Consider the following 24,045-nt stretch of genomic DNA (forward strand, 5'->3'; position numbering starts at 1 on the left):
GCTAACATTATCAATAAATCCACAGATGGCATCCAATACATAATAAAGCAAGCTGACTGCTGAATACAGGCTTCAAACAAATATCAGGTGTCCTTCAGGTCAGTGATTAAAAAAATATATAATTATATTGGCTAAATAATCAATCCAGCAACCAAAACTGGCAATTCATTTTCTTGGCATCCCTAGAGGTAATGATTGGTACCTGTGCAGTAAGGTAGCATTTTGCTTTCCTGTAGGACAAGTAATCCAGACAGTCTGAGTCCAAGTCTCACCAAGGCATTTTATTATCATAATCTGGAACATGCTGCCTGAAAGAATGTTCAATTCAACAAAATTGGATATGTATGTTAAATAATTGTACGGCTATAGGGAAAGAGCAAAAAAAAGAGTAGGGTTACTTTAATAGCTCTAACAAACAAACAAACAAATACAGTTCAGGCTGACTAGCTTATTCTAATTTACACAAGTCTGTAATAATTGCCTGGCAGATACACTTACAAATTGCTAACTAGCAAGAAGTTAAGTACCGTGGTGGTCTTCAGTGGTACAAATTAGTTGTCTTCCTAATGGCGAGGGTCGAAAAGTGTGCCACTGGAGAAGCACAGCAGGTCAGGCAGCATCTGAGGAACAGGAGAGTCGACGTTTCAGGCATAAGCCCTTCAACAGAAACTGTTGACTCTCCTGCTCTGACTGACTCTCCAGCATCTGCAGTCCTCACTTTCTTTCATTTCCTAATGGGTGACACAGCTCTCTGACAAGAATGCTCTCTAAAGTCCATGAATCAACTTACAATAAACCTCTGAATTAATCTTATCCTCCATTCATGCATCCTACACCGAAAAGTATTTCTCCCTTTTCTTCCCAATTGAATTCATATTGCAGCCCTGAAATATCTTTCAATCATTAATTCTCCTTCAAATTTCTGACAGTGTTACATGATATCCATTCACATATTTCAATTTGTATAATAAACTATCATTCAAGTCTTTAGAAACAGAAAGATTTATCCATCTTTAGTGAACTGTTTTAGGAAAGGTTAAAGAAGAAATGACAGATCTGCACATAATAATTCAAATTCAATTTATGGCTGAGCTGTTTCCAGTTAGTTACATGGTACCTTAATTACAGCGTGAACTGTCAGTACCTCATTGGTTTAGACATCATTACATTTAATAAATTTATTTTAAGCATTACTGTATCAACTTACCTTTGAAGTTAGCATTCAGTCTATCTCCATCACTGAATGTGGTTATTTTATTTTTGACAAATATGGACCATCTTTTTATGATAGAGTGAATTATTGGCTTTCTGGGGTAATTTTTCCATTGTAGTACATTTAGTAGTAATCCTGAATTGCTTCCAAAGATTCCATAAACAACAAAAAAAGTAGATGCTGGAGAGTCAGTCAGAGCAGGAGAGTCAACAGTTTCTGTTGAAGGGCTTATGCCTGTAGCATCCTATATTTTCAAAATTTTGTTTGTCTGTATTTGATACTTTTATCTCCAAGCAGATTAGAATCATGGCAGGAGGAGAGAAGCATGGTGGAGAGGTTACACAGACAGCAATTTTAGGGCAAGAATCATAGTCACACTGAGGTAATCATGCAGAGATGGATTGCAAGGGATGGTAGGTTGCAATGGGAAGATCACTGGATAGAGATCATGAGCACAGATAAAAAAATGAAAGATCAAAAAGTGAAACAAATACAGAAAATGTTCAAGAAACCCAGCAGGTGTGGCAGCATTTGTTTCAGATTTCCAGCATTCATGTGTTTTGTTTTTATCTGAGAGATCATAAAAATGAATCTGGATCATGGGAGATTTCAGGTGACAACTCACAGGAGAAAGAATTCAAGTGAAAGATCATAGGAGCAAGATCATGAAAAAGGAGACGGAATTGAAGGAGTTGTAAGATCACAGCAGGGAGACCACAGTGGGGAGGGAGGTGCTAAATTAAGTGTATTGTGTGTGTTACGGCCTGGAAATTTGGCTTGAAGTTCCACGTAACTTTTGATTTAAGTCCAATAAAATTAAGATAATAATTGTTTCAAGGTTTGATAATTTCATGATACTCCATTATATATCTTTCAAAAAGATAAATTAAGTACAGTAATTCTCTCGCTAAAACAATTAGTCTTTCATGTAGTGAATAGTCACTGTGAAACTGTGATTATTCTGTACAACAGAAAGGTTGAAATGAAATGAAAGCTCGAGGCAAATGAATTCACTGTACTGTCTGCATTCTACTCAAGGTTCAGAGAATGTAAGCTTCATGAAACATGCCATATGCAATATGTAACCAGATCCTCCCAGACATTGTAATCTGTCTTAATGCCTGATATTCTGTGCAGGCAAACCACATCAGACAGATTCTGGACGGTATCCTAAGAGACTATAAATATAGCACTTTAAAGTATATGTATTGATCAACAGCATTCTAATGCACAAGTAGAACAAATACACTCATCAATATCACCTGTGAATTATGGAGTGCCTTGTCTTTTGCACAATATTGGCAATAATTTATGTAATCAATTAGAATGAGTATGCAATTACTCTAACATTTAATGAATACATCGATTGTTGTAACATACATGCTTACTATGTTTAGACATTTATAATCTCACTATTAGGATTATGACTATCAGAAAGGAAATAAAATTGGCAATCCCACATTTGTTTGAGAAATTGAATCACTATAAATAGAGTTATTCCAACTTTTTAATAATTAAAAAATATGCAATTTATACAAGAATCCATAATTTCAGATAAACATAAATTGCTTAATACATCTCTACAAATTTATTCATTAAGGCTTTATAATTCCTTTGGTTTCTAGTCATTCTCAACAATACTCACTAGAGACAATCACCTAAGTAGATCCATTACAATATTAACTAGAAAAATGACATTTATATAGAAAAAAAATTAAAGATGATTTGTCTAGCATGAAGAGACTAATGAATGTCAACCAGCAATGTGGTTCATAACTAAATATCATCATACATGGATGATGAAATGGTAGCTCACTTCAAATTAAGCTTGCAACCACAGAAATGGAAACTGAGTTATGTAAGCTAGGCATCCTGTCACAAAGACACACTGCATGTAATGACTCAAGTGAGCTGTCCACAAGAAGTCTGTTCTGGGAGCTTGGTCTATGTTGATATCATTCAGCCACAAATTATCTATTAAAAATTGGGTATAGTTAGTATATTGTCTTTTCATTTGATGGAAAATGAAACAGTAGTAACATGGATATTCCATAGTGGAAACAGCAGCTAGATATTCTACCGAATATCTTTACACTATTATACATCTAGTTTTATTACAATCATTTATGGGATATGGGATTTATGGAGTAAGGCAGAATTTACTTCTCATTCCTAATTGCCCTGGAGATGATGACGATCTGGCTACCTGAATAACTGTAGCCCTCAGGATGTAAGAACACCAGAGTGCTGTGAGGACAGAGGTTCCAGGATTTTGAACCAGCAACATTGAAAGCTTAGCTATACAGTTTCAAGTCAGGAACGAATAGACTTGCAGTTGGTGGTTTTCTCATGCACCTTTTGCCCTGGTCTTTCAAGGTGGTAGAAATTGCAAGTTTGGATGGTACTGTCTAAAAAGCATTAGTGAGATACTGTAGTGCATCTTATGGATAGTCCACACTGCTGCCATTGTGCAGTTCTGTAAAAGTAGTAAATGTTGAAAGTGGTGGATGGGGTGCCAATAATTTGTTCTGGGTACTGTCTAGCTTCTTGACTGATGTTGGAGTTGCATTCATCCATACAAGTGGAGAGTGTTCCATCACACTCTTAAGTTGTGTCTTGTCGATGGTGGACAGGACTTGCAGAGACGGGAAGTAAGTTATTTCATAGAACATAGAACATAGAAGAATACAGCGCAGTACAGGCCCTTTGGCCCTCGATGTTGCGCTGATCCAAGCCCACCTAACCTACACTCGCCCACTATCCTCCATATGCCTATCCAATGCCCGCTTAAATGCCCATAATGAGGGAGAGTCCACCACTGCTATTGTTCCTCATACGATCTTTCTACCATACCAGGCAACATCCTGGTAAACCTCCTCTGCACCCGTTCCAGTGCCTCCACATCCTTCCTATAGTATGGCGACCAAAACTGCACACAATACTCCAGATGTGGCCGCACCAGAGTCTTATACAACTGCAGCATGACCTCAGTACTCCGGAACTCAATTCCTCTACCAATAAAAGCCAGTACGCCATATGCCTTCTTCACCGCACTATTTACCTGGGTGGCAACTATCAAAGATCTGTGTACATGGACACCAAGATCCCTCTGCTCATCCACACTACCAAGTATCCGACCATTAGCCCAGTACCCCATCTTTTTGTTACTCTTAAGGACTCAGGACTCTGAGCCTCTGACCTGCCACAGTATTTATAAGGTTGGTCCAGTTCACTTTTGGGTCAATAATAAACATAGGAATCTGATGATGAGGAATTCAGTGACAGTAATGCCATTGAACACAATGGGATAAAAGAAACATCTTCTTGGAGCTGGTCATTGTTTGGTATTTGTATGGCATGAATGAGATTTACCACAAATCAGCCCAAGCCTGGATGCTATCCAGGTGTTGCTGCATGTGGAGACAACTACCTCAAATGCTACTGAACATTACACAGTCATTAGGTAAACATCCCAATTCTGGCATTATGACTGAGGGAATATCATGAAGCAGCTGAAGATGGTGGCTCCAAGGAACTCCTATAGTGATGGCGCTGACTGGAGATCATTTACCTGAGGAACCTCATATAGGAAAATTGGCCTCCAGTCCAACAAGTATCCTTCCACTATTACCCTCTGCTTCCTCCCATCAAGTCAATTGTATATCCAATTTGCCAGCTTGCCCTGGATTCCATGCAATTTAACCTCCCAGAGCAGTTTACCATGTGGAACCTTATCAAAGGCCTTACTGAAATCCATACAGAGTACGTACTAATGGTAAGATTCTTGGTTTATGGATGAGCAAAAAGATCTGTGAAGGTTGCCATGCAGATTGATAGAGTTGTTAAGAAGGCATACGGTGTGTTAGCTTTTATTGGTATAGGGATTGAGTTTCAGAGCCATGAGGTCGCATTGCAGCTGTACCAATCTGGTGCAGCCTCGCTTGGGAGTATTGCATATAGTTCTGGTCACTGCATTATTGGAAGGACATGGGAGCTTTGGAAAAGGTTCAGAGGAGATTTACTAGGATGTTGGCTGGTATGGAGGGAAGGTCTTATGAGGAAAAACTGAGGGACATGAGGTTGTTTTCATGAGAGAGAAGGTTGAGCGGTGACTTAATTGAGACATATAAGATAATACGAAATTTAGATAGGGTGGACAGAGAGAGCCTTTTTCTTTGGATGGTGATGGCTAACATAAGGAGACAGCTTTAAATTGAGGGGTGACATATAGGTCAGATGTCAAAGATAGTAGAGGCATGGAACACCCTGCCTGCAACAGTAGTAGACTCACCAACTTTAAGGGCGTTAAATGGTCATTGGATAAAAATATGACTGAAAATGGAATAGCGAAGGTTAGATGGGCTTCAGATTAGTTTCACAGGTCGGCGCAACATTGAGAGCCGATGGGCCTGTAGTGCACTGTAATATTCTATGTTCTATATGTCTACTGCCCAGCCGTCGTCAACCTTCCTGGTCACTTCATCAAAGAACTCTAACAAATTTGTGAGGCATGATCTCCCACTCATGTAGCCATGCTGACTACTCCTCATCAAACCCTGCCCTTCCAAATGCATATACATCTTATCCCTCTGAAGCTAAATTTCACCATTTATCATAGTATGATTTAAAAGATTGTACCATGCATTAGCAGGGTTCTGGATTTCTACTTCAGTAGAATCTGTCATGTTTAGGATTTCCTCCCAAGTATGGCCAACATGGAGAAGTACTAATATATCAGCAAGATGGTGTGACATTGTATATGCTTAATCTGATGCCATGAAAGTTCAGTGATCTGGAGTCAATGTTCAGGACTCCAGGGCAACTTCCTCCCATTGCTGTATGGCATATCAGCAATGGGACATGGTTTGTCAGATATGATTCTGAATATGACTACGTCAAGACTTTGCTTATGGAACAGTTCCCCCAATTTCTTTTTAATTTGTTAAAGGGATGTGAACAAGCTGGCTAGGTTAGCATTTATTGCCCAAAAGGCAGTTAATCAACCACATTGTTGTGGGTCTGGAGTCACATAGGAAATAACAGCAGATTCCCTTTGCTCAGTGAACCAGATGATTTTTTTTTACAACAATTGACAGTGGTTCAATAGATATCAGCGATTTTTTAAAAATACAGCTTTTTTTAAAAAAATCAAACTTCACAGTCTGCCACGGTGGGATTTGAGCCTATGTGCCCAGAGTATTTTCCTCGTATTCTAGCACAAGTTCCTAAATGTTCAAGAGGAGGATATATTCTCGGGTCAACAGGACTGGGCTCACCACTGCTGTTTGCCATGCCTAGGCCAATGCCAATCATTGTCTGGTATCAGTTTTTTCTTTGGAATTTTAAGTGATCAAATTCAACAGAATGACCTATTAAGCCATTTTAGAAGGCAGCTAAAATCATCAACATTGTTGTGAGCTGGAATCACATGCAGACCAGGCCAATTATGGTGGCAGATTGTCTTCTATAAAAGGAATTTTCACTCTTAAGGACATTAATGAAACAGCAATGATTATAAGGTCACCACCACATTATTTTATTTTAATTCAAATTTTACCATTTATCATAGTGCAATTTGAACAATTGTACCAGGCATTAGCTGGAGTTCTGGATTTCTACTTCAGTAACATTCTTGTGACACCACCATCTCAACTCGTGTTAAGATAATGAGGATGGAATGTTTCAACCTATTTGCTACAGGGCTGGTAGATTTTAATTCTAATGTGAGAAGGAAAGGAGTAAGGAGCACTAAGGAAGTTTTTGAAAGGTCAAAGTAAAAGTTCTGTTAATACTTTTACGAGATGTGAAAGACTGAAATGCAGTGTAAGTGTGCAAAGCAAAGTACATTTAGACAGTTAATGAATACACATTCCAACAAATGGGGTAATGGGTACTTGATTCATTTTTACAAGTCTTCATAACCAAAAAACAGCTACTCCTGAAGAACTAGTGTACAGAGAAAAAAGTATAGCATAGACTAAAGCAAAAACAGAAACACTGAAAATCCACTTTGTGTTGATCATTAAAATGGAAATACAGATTGTGAGTTCTGGTGAAGGCCTTACACTCAAACCTTTAATCGCTTTCTAAAGGTTTATGCACTGTAAGATATTTCTAGCATTCTGTTACTATTTCAGATTTCCTGCATTTCCAGTTCTTTATTTCTTTTATTGTAAAACAGAATAACCTTGTAAAATCAAAACATTGTAGATGCTGGAAAAAGGTCTGAAAAAAAATCTGCTCAATACTGAAAATATGGAAGTCAGTCATCATTATGCAGGGAGCAGAGAACCTCAAGAGTGAAATAAGGATAGACAAACTAATTATTATGATTACAAAAGAAGATAATATTGGAAATAACAAAAATAAGTTGCTGGAGAAACTCAGCAGATTTGGCAGTATCTGTGGAGAAAAAAAGTTAACGTTTTGAGTCCACTGACCATTCTCCAGAACTGCTTCGAACTTCAATCCTGAAGAAAGGTTAATGGATTTGACATTAACTCTACTTTCTCTCCACAAATGCTGCCAGTTCTGATTTCTCAAGCAATTTCTCTTGTTGTTTCAGAACCTTCACCATCCACAGTCCTTGGTTTAAAAGAGGATAATACTGGCATTCATTTCTCTATACATATTTCCCATACTATTCATATTCAGATTGTATTAATTTACCTGTCCGCCACTCGCATTTTAATTCTGAGAAAAGACGTGCACACAAAACTGCCTTTCTCTTTCCAATGTGACTGACCAATTCTCTGTTTTCAGCATTTACTATCTGATTTTCTTTGTGCAGGCTTGTAAACCAAGGAAAGCAATCTCTCAAATGTAACAATTACAGGAAATGAGAAGATGTAGTGAAAATGAAAGGTTTCTACAGCTTTCTTTACTCTTCTAAATTTGTGCTTATCTCTTTGTCATTTTAGTATGTTCAATGATCACAAAGAATTACAGAAATGTTACATCATAGGAGGAGGCCATTCACCCCATTATGACTGTATCAGCTCTCTGAATTAACAATTTATTAAGTGTCATTGTCCCACTTCTGAGTCAACAATTGAAATAAAATAAAAAAGAAATTGTGAATACTGGAGATCTGAACCAAAAACAGAAATTGTTGGAGAAACTCCATAGGTCTGGCAGCATCTGTGGGAAGAAAATAGAGTTAACCTTTCAAGTGCAGTGATTCATCATCATTTCTCTGAAATGTTATCTCTGCTTTCATCCCACAGTTGTTGCCAGATCAGTTTGGTTTCTCTCACAATTTCTGTTTTAGACTCAAAAATTGAGTGTGTTTTATAAAATCCATATAATTCTAACTCCGAAGCAGAATACTTCCGCTGGGCCAAACTAAATGTGCTCTTGAAAGAAAAATATTTCTGAATTTATTGATGCTAAAATAAAGATTACTTATGACTTGCCTGAGATTTATCATATTCTTTCACTGTATATATATATGTGTGTGTCACAATTGTATTCAACAATCAGTTAAAACTGCTGCCTCACAGCGCCAGAGACCCGGGTTCAATTCCCGACTCAGGCGACTGACTGTGTGGAGTTTGCACATTCTCCCCATGTCTGCGTGGGTTTCCTCCGGGTGCTCCGGTTTCCTCCCACAGTCACAAAGATGTGCGGGTCAGGTGAATTGGCCATGCGAAATTGCCCGTAGTGTTAGGTTAAATGGGTAAATGTAGGGGTATGGGTGGGTTGCGCTTCGGCGGGTCGGTGTGGACTTGTTGGGCCGAAGGGCCTGTTTCCACACTGTAAGTAATCTAATCTAATCTTAACGTAAAATACTTGCCTCCCTTCCATACGAAAGTTTTTTTCAAAATGCCTATTTGAGTGCACTGCTCAAAATAGTCCAGTTTTCTTCAGTAATTACTTTGGATTATCTCAGGTGTACTATAGCCACAAATAGCTAAAAATTAATACACCCTTCACTGAGGAAGGACTCTGTTCAAATTTAAGTAAAGCATCAAATAGTTGGAACAAGAAAGTCCAAATGAGCAAATTAGATGATTTGAAGCTAAATATGGTGGTTCTCCACTATCTGATTTAAACTGCTGAAATACCCAAATTCTGTGAGGGCACTCCTTACAATTGCATAATAGAATATTACTGGGTTGTGGCATATACGAACAGATGAATTAGGAGCAGGAGTAGACACTCTGCCCCTTTAACAGGATCATGGCTGATCTGATTACTCCACATTCTGGCCAAGTGCTGATAATTTTCCACACTTACTTATCAAGAATCTACCTTTCCTCTACCTGAAAGAAAAGTGTCTTTTAAGGAAGGAAGTTCCGAAGTTTCACAATGTGAGAAAGCTTTTGTCCTTCTCTGTTTTCATTTGTTGGTGACCCATATTATTGAAATATTGACCCCTAGTTTCAATCATGTTGCTACCTACTCTTTTAAACTCCAGTGGAGATAAGCCTCACCTTTTCAATCTTTCCTCAAAAGAAACCCATCTATTCCAGATTTCAGTCTAGTAAATCTTTTCTGATCTGCATTTACATCCTTCCTTACAAGTATTCCAGATATAATCTCAGCAATGTGATGTATAACTGAAGCATAACCTCCCTAGCTTTGTATTCAGTACCCCTCATAATCAATAAAATACTATCTATTTAGGATGTACCGACCTGAACTGAAAACTATAGATATTTTTTAAAAAGGCTTTAGTTCTTCTTTGGAAAAATTATTTTACAAAATGTGTAGTTATGCAATCAAACAAAATTGATTAATGGAGAAACTCAGCAGGTGTCGCAGTATCTGTGGTGAGAAAGCAGAGTTAATGTTTCAAGTCAAAGACTCAAAGTTAGAAGACCTACGCCGGTAGTGGTGGACGGTTTTTTTCAGACTGGAGGCCTGTGATCAGTGGAGTGCCAAAAGGATCGGTGCTGGGTCCACTACTTTTCGTCATTTATATAAATGATTTGGGTGCGAGCATAAGAGGTATAGTTAGTAAGTTTGCAGATGACGCAAAAATTGGAGGTGTAGTGGACAGCGAAGAAGGTTACCTCAGATTATAACAGGATCTTGATCAGATGGGCCAATGGGCTGAGAAGAGGCAGATGGAGTTTAATTCAGATAAACGCAAGATGCTGCATTTTGGGAAAGCAAATCTTAGCAGGACTTATACACTTAATGGTAAGGTCCTAGGGAGTATTGCTGAACAAGGAGACCTTGGAGTGCAGGTTCATAGCTCTTTGAAAGTGGAGTCATGGGTAGATAGGACAGTGAAGGCGGTGTTTGGTATGCTTTCCTTTATCAGTCAGAGTATTGAATACAGGAGTTGGGAGGTCATGTTGCAGCTGTACAGGACATTGGTCAGGCCACTGTTGGAATATTGCGTGCAATTCTGGACTCGTTCCTATTGGAAAGATGTTGTGAAACTTGAAAGGGTTCAGAAAAGAGTTACAAGGATGTTGCCAGGGTTGGAGGATGTCAGCTACAGGGAGAGGCTGAAAAGGCTGGGGCTGTTTTCCCTGGAGCGTTGAAGGCTGAGGGGTGACCTTATAGAGGTTTACAAAATTATGAGGGGCATGAATAGGATAAATAAAGTCTTTTCCATGGGGTGGGGGAGTCCAGAACTAGAGGGCATAGGTTTAGGGTGAGAGGGGAAAGATATAAAAGAGACCTAAGGGGCAACTTAGAGAGAGAGAGAGAGAGAGAGCGAGAGAGACAGAGAAGCAGAAAAATACATTATTGATAGTAAGCCAGAGAAGAGGAGAAATTATATAGGAGATAATGGGGACTATATGTAGTTGAAAATGGGTTTCTTGTGCTCATGATAGGACCTGGGATTATGGGGTTAGGTGATAGACATGGAAGGAAGTGCTCATGCTCTGAAATTGTTAAACTTGATGCCGAGACCTCGAAGTTATGAGGTATCTTAGTGGAAGATGAGGTATTGTTCCTCCAGCTCACATTGAGCCTCACTAGAGCAAGGCTGCAGGCCTGAGAGAGAAATATTGGCACTGGAACAGAGTGGTCTGTTGAATTGGCAGGCAACTGCAGCTCAGGGTCACTTCTATGGATACAGCGTAGGTGCTTTGCAAAGGGGTCACCCAGTCTGTGTTTTGACTCCCCAATGTAGGAGAAGACCGCACTGCAAGCAGCGAATACAGTAATTGAGTGAAGTGCTGGTAAATCATTGCTTCACCTCAAAGGTGTGTCTGGGGCTATGGATAGTGAGGAGGGAGGTAAACGGGCAATTCTTCACCTTCTGCATTGCATGGGAAGGTGCATGTGGGTGTGGGGAAGTGCTGAGAGTAGAGAAGTGAACCAGGGTATCCCAGAGGGAACCATCCTTGAAGAATGCTGACACGAGAGAGAAGGGAAATGGTGTCTCGTGGCAGCCTCCTACTGGAGGTGGGGGAAATGGTGACTTATAATCTTTTGGATGCAGGATCTGGTGGGGTGGAAAGTGAAAAGAAGCAGGACCCTAACACTGTTGTGTGAGGGAAGGAAAGGGGTGAGGGAAGAATGGCGGGAAATAGATCAGGCATAGATGAGGGTCCTGTCAATCACAGCAATAGGCAATCCTCAATAGTTAGAAAAGGCAGACATTTCTGTGGAAGGTGGCATTACCAGAATAGATGTGACGATGACAGAGAAACTTAACAAATGAAATGTAATTCTTAGTTTAAGGATGTATAGTCAAGAAAACTGTAGAAATTGGTGAGTTTGTAATGCCCCTGTCCTCACTTTCCACCCCATCACCCTCCACATCCAAAGGATCATAAGCTGCCATTTCCCCATCTCCAGTAGGAGGCCACCCCGAGACACATATTCCCCTTCCCTCTCATCAACATTCATAGGGACCCTTTTGTCTGCATACTTCTGTCCACTCTTCCTCTACTCGCAAAACCACTACACACTCAAGACACCTTCCTATGCAACCACAGAAGATGCAACACTTGCCCATTTATTTCTCCCCTCCTCACCAAAGGCTCCAGCCATATCTTCCAGGTGAATTAGAAGTTTACCTGCACTTCATTCAATCTGCTCTATTGTTTTCACTGTTCATAATGCAGAATCATCTACATTGGGGAGACGAAACACAGACCGGGAACACCTACATTTGGTCCATAAAAATGACCTGCCACTTCAATTAATTATGTGTCCTGGCCAACATTTGTGTTTCAGGCCTGCTACAGTGTTTCAGCAAGGCTCAATGCAAGCTGGAGAATTAACACCTCATCTTCCACTTACCTTACAGCCTTGAGGACTCAACATAGAGTTTAAGAATTTCAGATCATGAACATCTTCTTTCATGTCTATTTTCCTACCCCAACAAGACCAGATCCTGTCATGACATATGTTACTTTCAGTACAGCCCACCCATTTTCAATTACCTATCTGGCTGCTCTTCTTCCTTGGCTGACTACCAACAATTCTTTTGCTTGCCTACTTATTTTTCCCCTTTCTCCCTCTGTCTCTGGGCTTTATCTTCACCTGTCAACTGACTCCTTTTCTCTTCCACTTTGCATCAGCAGCGTAACTACCACCTTTTCCTAGCTGCCTCTAGTTCGAAGGGCTTAAAACCTAGCTCTATTTTCTCTTCACAGATGCTGAGTCTCTCCAGCAATTTCTGTTTTTGTTTCAGATCTCCAACGTCTGCAATTCTTTATTTTATTTTACATTTCCAATCAGTTCATTACCATCATATATAATATGAATAAACACCCATTCTGTCATACATTTAAAAATACTTTTACAATCCTCAAAGTGGATAACATGGCTCAAAAATTGGTGTAATCAAGTTTTATACACAACTAAAATGTTGCTTATAAGTGAAAAGTGAAACAGGACATAAACAGGTTATTTTTAACATTGTGAACATAGTCAGAATCATTGTTGATTATTTCTTACAAGATGCAAAAGTTGAAATTGCATGAGTAAACAAAGGCAAACTTGGAAAAATTATAATTCGTTATAGTATTATCAGACTAAATGACTACTCTCTTATCAAAGAGAGACAACTGATGGCAGTATAACCTGAGATTCACCATACCTCAGGCAAGGGTAAGAGGTTGAGAAGGAGTAATTTCATGGTAACATCAGCCAGGGCAGAAATTGAACCCAGTTGTTGACATCACATTGCAACACAAACTAGCTGTCCAGTCAACTAATCCCTAAGAGAAACAAATGTCAATTAGGGGAGCCAATGTGCTCCTTTTGCTTGGCAGTCTTCCTAGAGACAGTTCATCACTGGCAGAGGCTACCTAACTAGAAGCAGCAGGCAGTCATCTGCATTATGTGGAGTTCTGAGATATATTGCCAAAATCTTCCACAAATGGCAGACAGGGCCCCTCCTGCCACTAAGTCTGGCAGGTGCAAGAGGTGACTTAATGATGATTGTCAGGAAGCTCATGAGGCCTCCTATACTGATCCACAACACCAACCTGTTGTTACATCTGACTGTCATATACCTTTAAGAGATAAAACATGTCAATATGCCTTTAAGAGATATGCTCAAAGTAACATCACTGTATCAGCTTGGGACCCAACAGTAAGATATTCTCAGATGTCATCTTAACTGGGAGCCACTTGATTTGATGGAAGAATGGAACTGGAGAAAGAAATGTTACATATAAGATTGTGACTGTGAACATATACAGATGTGACTGTGAATGAAATGTTCGTATATATATTAGCAACAGTAATAATTGTCTGTTGGATCTTTCAATTCCACATTGTCCAATACTTCATTTGTTATGTTACAAAGGATAACAAAAGCATTGCTGCATGAGATAAAAATACCTTGCTGAAGGCAAAAACGCACATTAAACACCCACAACACAACCACTGCAGCCATTAGCTCGCTGCAGCCGCAACTGTCTATTTTGTGGTATGGTTTCCCCTCCACTGAGGTGGCCTGGCAGCAGTGGACACCATTTATTTCAATTAAATACTTCTTCAGATGGCATTTCAACATGTCAGCACCGACCTGTCGAAGGCTACAGCCCTTCTGATTGGGACTGCAGATTCAGGGTTCTGCCTTTATATTATTAATTGGATGGAGGTCCCAGAGATGGCCTTTTAATTGGTCATGTACTGGAAGATAGCCAAGGTATGTCCCTTACAGCCAGTGTGCGGTTAGGACCCAGAATCAGTCTTTATTCTTGATTATTATTTGAAGTGGACAAGACTCAATCCTACACTAGCAATCCTCCATGATGTGGTAATACTGTTTTCTAAAAATAGAAGCAGTGTCCCACAAAATGGACAAAGTATTATTCAATTCCTAAGGTAGCAATACAGGTTCTAATTACCATGATGATACATACTCTGAGGCCAATTACATGTAATTACTCATAAGCAGACTGTGAAGTAAATCACATAGTACGTGCTAGCTGTTAATCAGGAAGCATATTTGAAATCAGCTAAAATTGAATATTTCTTTCTCTGTATTCGTGTTACTGCTATGGGACATGTGCTGGTCTGACAAAATTTGACATGTAAATTATGATGGATTGTTATAATTCATATCAACTTGTTCTTTGACGATGTAACAATTATCTGTCATTTATGGCTGTTGCTTCACTCCTGAACATTCTGCTATAATGCTGATTAAAAGGTAACTGGCTATTTGCAAAAAATATTTTCCATTGAGCAAATGATAATACCTAGAACTATTTCTAATAAACACTAGTAGCTCACTCATGGCTTTCTTCATTGCAGACAGGATTTTGTTTTGTGACAATAAAACTATGCATTGCATAACAAGCATAATATGACAATATCTTACAGCAACCCATTTCTTGTTGATTTGTGTAAGATTGGTAATTTTCAGGACAAAGTAACTAATTTCTTCAGGATAGATTAGTTCAAAGTAGAGTTAAAAGAAATCCAAACTAGACATCAGTTCACGCTTAAACAATGCAATATATGTAGAATATCTGAAGGTGAAACATTGGCAAAGGCACACTTGTTAATTCTCTGCATGACACTCTTGTCCACTGATGTCAATGGGCAGGAAAGTTGGCTGGAATGTTAACTGCCTATTTTGTGTTTCCAAAGTTGAATTTTACCCTCCTATATCAAATCTATGCATTGTATCAAATCGCCAACTGTATTGTTCACTATAAGTTGCAAGATTTATCATTTCATAAATGAAAAAACATTGCACCATGTAACATGACACATTTACGCTGAAGGTGAACCAAGCTTGCTTCATTAAGTCCATTTAAAAAAACTCCAGTAAAAAGCAACATCCTAAAATCCACTAGAGTTAATTCTTGTTGTTTGATAGACTAATAACTCCTTGGTAAACTCCAATCTCACTTACCAAGGCAAGAAAATAGGAAAGCATTGATTTTAGTTTCCAAAAAAAGATACATTAATATTGTGCCCAGTACTGTACAATACTTTTGAAATGTGATGGTAAGGTAAAGTCACCATAGTTCCAGAGGGTTGCTCTATCAGAGAGAAATGCATGATGGTGATGAGAGTGAGAAGGAAGGACCTTCATGGTAACCTCAGTCAGTATTAGAATTGAACCTGCACTGCTGGTGTTACTCTATATTGCAAGCCAGCCATCCACCCAACTGAGCTAACAGACTCCCTTTATGGCAAGATCCCATAAACAGCAATGTGATACTGACCAGACCATTTTTTTTCCCAATTACATTGATTAAATGTAAATATCGACCACACCCCAGGTTTACTACCCTGCCCTTCTTCAGAACGTGTCATGGGAACTTTGTATCCACCTGAAAGCATATTTCATCCGAACGCCAGCAGCTTGGTACTGCAATGAAATTTTTCCTGTCTTTGTATTATTAAAATCCATATTGAATCAGTATGCCACTTTGCAAAACAGATAATAAGTGTACAAAAGATCTTTCAAACAATTTTTTAGCAATTCATTCAGTTTCTATTTAACAGATTTAGTAGGTTTTTCTGATTTTTAAAGTTTTGTTTTGACTCTGATATACCAAAAAAATTAACCAAAACTTGCCACCAATAGCTTGAATGTAACACCAAAATGCAATACATTTTAATGACAGCAAGTGCATAGACATAATTTTATATTAAAGATACGTATGATACAGATATTATTAATAATAGCTCATTAGTAGCACTGCTTTCTTTGATCAAATTTTTCATGCCCCATTCTACAAAAGAAAACATGCCATCTACAAAAGAAAACATGCCATCTAAACATATAGTTGCAAGACTGGAAATGCGACATTAAATGAGATGTTAAGTCACGGCTCTACCCGCCTGTGTTAGGTGGACATAAATGTACCATGAGATGGAAATGTGTTGCTGGAAAAGCGCAGCAGGTCAGGCAGCATCTAGGGAACAGGAGAATCGACGTTTCGGGCATTAGCCATTCCTGAAGAAGGGCTAATGCCCGAAACGTCGATTCTCCTGTTCCCTAGATGCTGCCTGACCTGCTGCGCTTTTCCAGCAACACATTTCCATCTCTGATCTCCAGCATCTGCAGACCTCACTTTCTCCTCATAAATGTACCATGGTAATATTAAACATTAGGGAGCTGTTCTTGTTTCTCAGCCAACACTAACTCTTTAAATCAAAATTACAAAACAAGATTACCTGCTTATGTGTGGAACTTTTCAATACATACGCACACATTGGCGTTTCCTTACAGCAAAATAGTGAAAGTATTTCCTAAATACTTATTTAGTTATGACAATCTTTAAGGTTTCCCAGGGTCATGAAAGGTACTTATATATAAATGCTCGATTTTGCTTCCATTAACTGTTATTATTTTTCTATGTTGCTGGTAATGTCACTGGAATTAATTCTGAATCTCAGTGGGTCAGCTACATGGGACACAATATTTTGTTCAACAGACATAATAAATTGCAGTATTTCAAAAAGTCAAGAATGTTGATAATATTTCTTTGTAAAACCTATATTGATAACCCAATTTAAAGTGTTGGTGATCAACTGTAGTTGTTAACATTACACAAACATTCACAAAGGCAATCTGTATCAGGACCTATTTCTTTGAAACAATGCCAGGAGTAGAGTTAAAGTGCTTATGCAAAGTAACCAGAAAGAACAGGAGGGCAGGAGCTGGAGCCAATGTGCTGGATTTCCTAAGAGCCTGTCAGATTGGTTCCAACAGTGGCATGTGTTATCAGGTCGCACAATACTTCAGACTGAAAGAAGAATTCCTAATGTAAAAAAGCAAGAACTTCGTAATTGAGCAGCATGCAAGCCTGAGGTTCCCAAGAGTGAGAAGGCCTGGCAGCAACAGCAATGAACGTTTTATAAGATGCAAAATTAAAGTTATAGACATGTTAATCCAAGTGCAGTTAAGTTATTCCTGCCTCTGCTTTAAGGTGGAAATGTAAATGTAAATATTGAAAGGTAAGGCTACATGATAACAAGGAAATGATTAATGAAATGTACTAGTTCTGAAGAACAGTCACTAGACCTGCTCATTTCTCCAGCAATTTTTGTTTTTTTATATACTAGTTGTTTACTAGTTCCATACAGGTTTCACTGAACCTCAAATACATGTTGTCTTTTGTAACAGCATTTTAAATAAAATGACTATATTATTTATAAGAAACCTATATAGTTTAGAATTAATGGGGATTTAAATGTTTACTGTGATGCCAGGAGATAAGTAGCTATGTTTTCCATTTCAAAATATGTGCATAGAAGATGAGGCAATCATCTATCTAGATACTTGGTACTGAAAATTAGTACCACAACAAAATAACACACTGAGATAGAGATGTTGAAAATGAAGGTTTAGGACAAATGACATTTAACACTTCTAACAATACTGTATAATAATCTTCAATAAACAGCACTCTGATGCGCCATTTTTGTTTTTGCATCAACTAGTTTCTAAGTGATATTTTGGATGATTTTACTTTGCAAAACATTGAATGCATTATGTTCATTACTTTGCCGTTTTTCTATCTGCATTAAACACATTATTATTAGTCATGAGTCTAAATAAATTTATTTATTGACGATAAATACATAACACTTAATTTGTCATGCCGTAGAAAGCATAACTGTTTGTTGTGCCATGACATGCTCCTGTTTCCCATCTTTGTTGCTTCTCTAATCAGATTAATTTTAGTATGATTTTCATGAAGATATTTTCACATAGTGAGATAGTTAAAAAAATGATGACATTATGATTAGATACCATTAGGTAATGTCTTTCTTAAAAAATGTAACCTTGACAATAAACTACTTTCTTGAGGTCAGTCAAATATTCTGCACTCTAATAAGTTGAAGTTATTCACTGGTGTTCTTTGTGGTTTGGGAAAATGCTTTTTTTTGTGGAATATATTTCGCTACTATTCCTTATCATAACATCATTAGATCACTTATAACCAGTAATAATTTCATTGGCAAGTCTCAAACAATGTTTATCCCTACTGGAAAAACAAACTTCACTGTGTTCAGTTTTATATTTTAATTTTTCTTACTTTAGAACCATACTAGACGTGATTTGCTGATTTGCTTTATGGAGTGAGGATAATACATTCATAGAGTAGTTCAAACAGTCAACTTGAATATCGACCAGCAGCAGAATTGGAAATAGAATCCATGTTGAGTACTAATCTGTCTGTTGAATGGTTCCTTTGGACACCAGTAAAATAAATCTTTATAGGTATAAATAGTAATATTGATTCTTCCTTTAATTATAGTGTACATTCCATGTACAGCTGATAGGTTTTGACTAATCTCCAATTTTTAAAAAATTAAATGTGTGAAACATGACTATAGTGAGGCCTGTCTCAAGAGATTGTATGCCTGTAGTGGCTAAGGTTGATATCAATAACAATGTTTCTGACCTCATACAAACATCACTGGACCCACACTAAATTTCAAAAGTAGCTAGTGAAACTTGAAATATAATGGAATTTTCAGAAATATGAATACACAAATATTTGCTAACCATTTACTGCTAGAACTGAATAACACGATCAAAGATATGTTGTGTTTTTTTTAGTTAAAAATCACACAACACCAGGTTATAGTCCAACAGGAAAACACCTGTTGGACTATAACCTGGTGTTGTGTGATTTTTAACTTTGTACACCCCAGTTCAACACCAGCATCTCCAAATCATGTTTTTTTTTTAAATTGTCACTATCATTGATCACAATACTTATTTCTGAATGTAGTTCCAATAAGCTGCTCCCAGGGTAAACGGGCAGAAATCTGGGCTTTTTTTTTCCCTTCTAAAAGAACAGTGGATGCTCGATTCCCTCTGGAATTGTCTGTGTGTATGAATTGATCATTAAAATAAAAACACAATTTTTGACCTACCTGCATTTGTGCCTGGTTATAACTCATTCTATTTTAATATAATTAAACAAGGAATATAAATGATAGTCTGATGTTTTTGTCCGTTTCCTGGATACTAACGCATGGTAAGTATCTATTTTACTTTAATTCATTGATCATATGTCAATCTGTGAGAAATACCTGAATCCGTTCAAAAAAGGCACTGACAGTCAAAACATGTAAATTCTAAATTTACATTACATAATAAATTTTAAATGACCTTGACACATTCTCACTAACAGAAAAAAGTTTTTTTGTTGATAAGCCTGCTTTCATGATAGCTAGGAAGATGAATGGATGAGGTTTATAAAACAAACCGAATATATATTTTAATTTGGTTTTCAGAATCAAACCCAGATTTATGCTAAAGCTCTGGTTTGAATGCGTTTTTTAAATTGCAAGTGTTAATAAATGTGATTTTTTTTAATTAATTGTGCAATGAAGCTTCATACCGAGGTGAAAATGATAGCACGCTGAAGTGTATTTTCAGATTTAGTGCCGAACAATAAACCAATTCAGTTCTTAAAACTTTACCTTGAGCCTTTCCGATACACCGTCGTTGAAGCTGATTGTGAATTCAGCTATTTTCGGTACCCTCAGTTTTCCTTTGTTCTTTTGATCTGACTGGAATTCGGTTCTCGTTTTCACCACAACCTATGGAACAAGAAAGTTAGGGCGTGTCGGTCTCTATAGCCTGTCCTAACAGTTAGTGAAAACCTTTCATTAAAAATGTGCCATAGTGGAAGCATCACATTATATCATAGTCCGCAAACTATATCCATATCTTGCTCCGCCCTTATGCTCACGCAGTATTCCACCGTTTATTCATTGAGATCACTGCCTATAACCTAATGCGATGTTTCACTCAATTTATATTAATCGCTGCTTAACTTTTCAGTGACTTCTGACAACCTTGGGAAAACTGAGCACATACTAGACGTCAGGAGCACGAACAAATAAACGCCTAAAAGGATATGTTTTACTCTGACATGTCCTGAATTTGTCTAATGAATTCTAACTATTCAAGAAAGAAAGGTTGAAAGGCTGTACGATTTGTATGTGTGATTTTAGGCTTTGATGGTCAATTGCCTAATTAGCACGGTACCTTGTCTGGAGCAGGGAACTGCAGATGATTCACATCCAAGGGTGTGATCAGGGGGACGGTGTGAAAATTATCATCACTACAGGATTGCTTGGTATTTTTTTCGTTCAAGTTACTCCCCAGCTTCACCATTATTCACGAGGATTGGTCTTTAACGTGCGAACCGTAATCTGCAACAAACAGGGGACACAGTGCTTCGACTCAAAACTAGTATAGAGAGTAAAAATCCAAGATCGCGTTTTGTAACCCAAATCGCGAATATAGCACAGTCATTTTTTTTCCATACAGCATTTGACAAGAACGAGCTCAGAATACTAATAGACCTATTTTGTGTTCAAACCGTGACAGGTCCCCAAGTTGATTTGGAAAGCACCATATGTTAAATAAAGCAATATCATTTAACCATTACAGTCATTGCAATATCACAGCTGTATTCTAGACTGAAAGCTGATCGGTTTCAGCTAGTGCAGACATTTAACTCTTTAATATTTGCACCTATATAGATACCAGGGACGATGCGCATTTCAATATTAATAGAACCACTACAGAGAAAAAGAAACGCACAAGTCAGTTCATTTAATTCCCAGCAAGATATTTACTGAATGAAATGGAAAACAGCTTGGTCCTTGAGCAGCTGCATTTCAAGCGATGACTGCATTGGTATCGATGTTTCGCCTCGAAGATCATACCTTACATGATTCCTTGCAACTTGAAGAATTGTTAAGAATTACATTTCAGATAAGACTGAGGAGAGAAAGCACGCGTTCCTCCATTTGGCATAGAATAAAACACGCATATCCCATAGCCATTTTCTGTTGCCCTTGATGTCATACAACCAGCACAATACCGCCAGAGTATTTATACTTAATTTTGAACACGACGATTAATCACAAAAATGTTATTGTATGCGGTAACTGAGGTCTAGCCATTATCCTACATTTTAACTTGAGTTAATATTATCCAACACTTTACACGTTGGAAATGTCAATCGAATATTCGCTTATTGGGGATACGTGACGTCTCATTAAAACTGCACCATCCCAAAGACCGTACGAGAAAATGTCTAAAGTGGTTCCACTGGTGTGTCCCCTTGATGTATACTTACAGAATAGGTGGTTTTACCTTTACAAAAAGCACCTGATGTCACAAGATGGCGTTTGATAAGGGAGGATTTTGCAGTCGAATCTGACCAGAGAGCTCTCCTGCCGCAGACTGAGCAGGTTTGGTGCTGAAAGTGAAAGCTTCGTGCGCTGCGGGGCACTGACGTCCAACCCTGAGCCTGAATGCTCCACTCTGCATTGTGCAAACAACGCCGCCTACCGCATTTACTAGCAAAATCCTAGATATACTCAGTACCAAACAATTGCTATGTTATTTCAAAATCACATTTTTATAAATAAAATACATGTAATTCAGTGAGAATGCTCACTCCATTAAACATTCAAAAGAAAGGGTTTCTAAATTGTCGTGGTTTTGCTTCAGGATAATTGCCGCTATGTTTTGGGAATGTTAATATTAGGAAAAATAGGAAAAGGAAATGGAGATTTAATGAAAAATGCTAAACGTGAGTATAGTAAGATGTAAATCAGCTCTAATCACCCAAACACATGTGCATCGCCAAGTGATTTCTATTTTGAGGCTATCCTGCAGCTTCAACTCATCAAAACAGAAGGTTGTTTAACAAATTTAACATAATATTTTGTAGAGTGAAGATTTGTCTTGAATTAAGTGACCAAAAATACAATAAATAGTTTATAGTCATTACAGCACAAATATTGTCATTAACCACATTTTACCTTTGGGTAAGCACTAACTCTGTTTTAAACAAAGGACTGCGCCTCAAAATGTGAAACGGATGCCAAAAGTTTAAACATACAAACTCATGGTCACCGTTTACATATTTATATGTTTAAGGATGTGGAATTCTTAGTTTCTGAATTCAAAATCATCCACTACAACTGTGAGAAATGAAGCAAAAATCTCATCTTGTCCAACCTCTCTAAATTTGAAGTTTTGGCTCCATCACGTCTGTAAGTTATCTCATCCTGCAAGTTTATAATTTTCAGATTTTTAAAATGGTTTTAATGTACACACACATATAAATTATAGACAAATGTGATCCTTTACTAGTTTCAGTGCCACAGGCATCTGCAAATTTCATGTCACCATCTATACAAAGAATATAATTCCAAGTAAAGCATCAACAGCGTGCTGTTTGAGCTGAACATAGACAAATTCTTCATCAAAAACACTTTAAATTAGTCGTAAATTTTCTTGCAGTTGGGTTTCACAGTTCATGCAAACATTCATAAAAGAAACTTCCATTTGCGGTGGTGCCCTTCATGTGGAAACTTAATGTTTGAGTGGAAACGTAAATCTAGTTGTGAAATAGTGCCAGGTTTGTTTGAATGTATAAACAAAAACCGAAAGAACTGCGGATGCTGTAAATCAGAAACAAAAACAGAAGTCGCTGGCAAAGCTCAGCAGGAGTCGCAGCATCTGTAAGGAGAAATCCGGTGACCCTTTCTGTTCTGAAGAATACGTTAACTTTGATTTCTCTGCACAAATGCTGCCAAATCTACTGAGCTTCTGTTTTTGTTTGTTTTTGAATGTAGTGCCTAGAAGCAACAAAATATTGTTTCTAAAAATTTAGATTTATTGTAAAATCAGACCGAGCAAAGGCAACATTCTCCCAATGTTAATCATTCCTCTTCAGCATAAACAGCCTTACAAGTTCTTTATCTTAGTTGAACATGAGAAAGCAGTCCAACTTAACATTTTTTTTGAACATCAGTGTCACTTTGATATATTGTACATGCACACATGCCTTAGAACAGTGCACATTAATCACATGTATTTACACCTGGCACAGCAGTTTTCTCCAATAGGTATGCAAATTCTGGTCCTCAGGTGAATGCATACCATGTTCAATTTTCTTGCAAACTTACAACTTAAATGGATAGTGGCTAACTTGGATTCCTCTAGACTGAAAATGTGTTGCTGGAACAGCGCAGCAGGTCAGGCAGCATCCAGGGAACAGGAGAATCGACGTTTCGGGCATAAGCCCTTCTTCAGGAATGAGGAAACCGTGTCCAGCAGGCTAAGATAAAAGGTAGGGAGGAGGGACTTGGGGGAGGGGCGTTGGAAATGCGATAGGTGGAAAGAGGTCAAGGTGAGGGTAATAGGTCAGAGTGGGGTGGGGGCAGAGAGGTCAGGAAGAAGATTGCAGGTTAGGAAGGCAGTGCTGAGTTCGAGACTGATTCCTCTAGACGGTGAGCAGAAGGTGAGGTCAAATAGGTAGCTTGGCAGTTTTCAGTCTATAGGCTGATATGAGACAAGATGAAGTGGTATCTCCCTTGGGTGTTCCTCTCAGCTCATCAAAGGCACACCAGCATTCCTCTAGACTGGTCAACCAAGCTACAATTGAAAC

The 24,045-nt window shown here is 38.1% G+C and overlaps 1 protein-coding gene across 2 annotated transcripts in view; it reads right to left on the reverse strand.

Annotated features, from left to right (window-relative positions):
* nsg2 (neuronal vesicle trafficking associated 2) overlaps window positions 1-21,897 on the reverse strand; it is an 86,323-nt gene extending 64,426 nt beyond the window's left edge. The window contains exons 1-3 of one of the 2 annotated variants that reach the window (XM_043703840.1): window positions 21,721-21,897; window positions 20,619-20,785; window positions 20,048-20,167 (exon numbers count right to left, since the gene is read on the reverse strand). In XM_043703840.1, coding sequence (XP_043559775.1) covers window positions 20,048-20,167; window positions 20,619-20,747 — 249 coding nt within the window. In that variant the 5' untranslated portion in view covers window positions 20,748-20,785; window positions 21,721-21,897. The remainder of the gene's footprint in view (window positions 1-20,047; window positions 20,168-20,618; window positions 20,786-21,720) is intronic. The other variant, XM_043703839.1, reaches the window with a different exon arrangement.
* Window positions 21,898-24,045: the final 2,148 nt, after the last annotated feature.

The sequence above is a fragment of the Chiloscyllium plagiosum genome, chromosome 14 (genome assembly GCF_004010195.1).
Source record: "Chiloscyllium plagiosum isolate BGI_BamShark_2017 chromosome 14, ASM401019v2, whole genome shotgun sequence".
In the NCBI taxonomy this organism is placed as follows: domain Eukaryota; kingdom Metazoa; phylum Chordata; class Chondrichthyes; order Orectolobiformes; family Hemiscylliidae; genus Chiloscyllium; species Chiloscyllium plagiosum.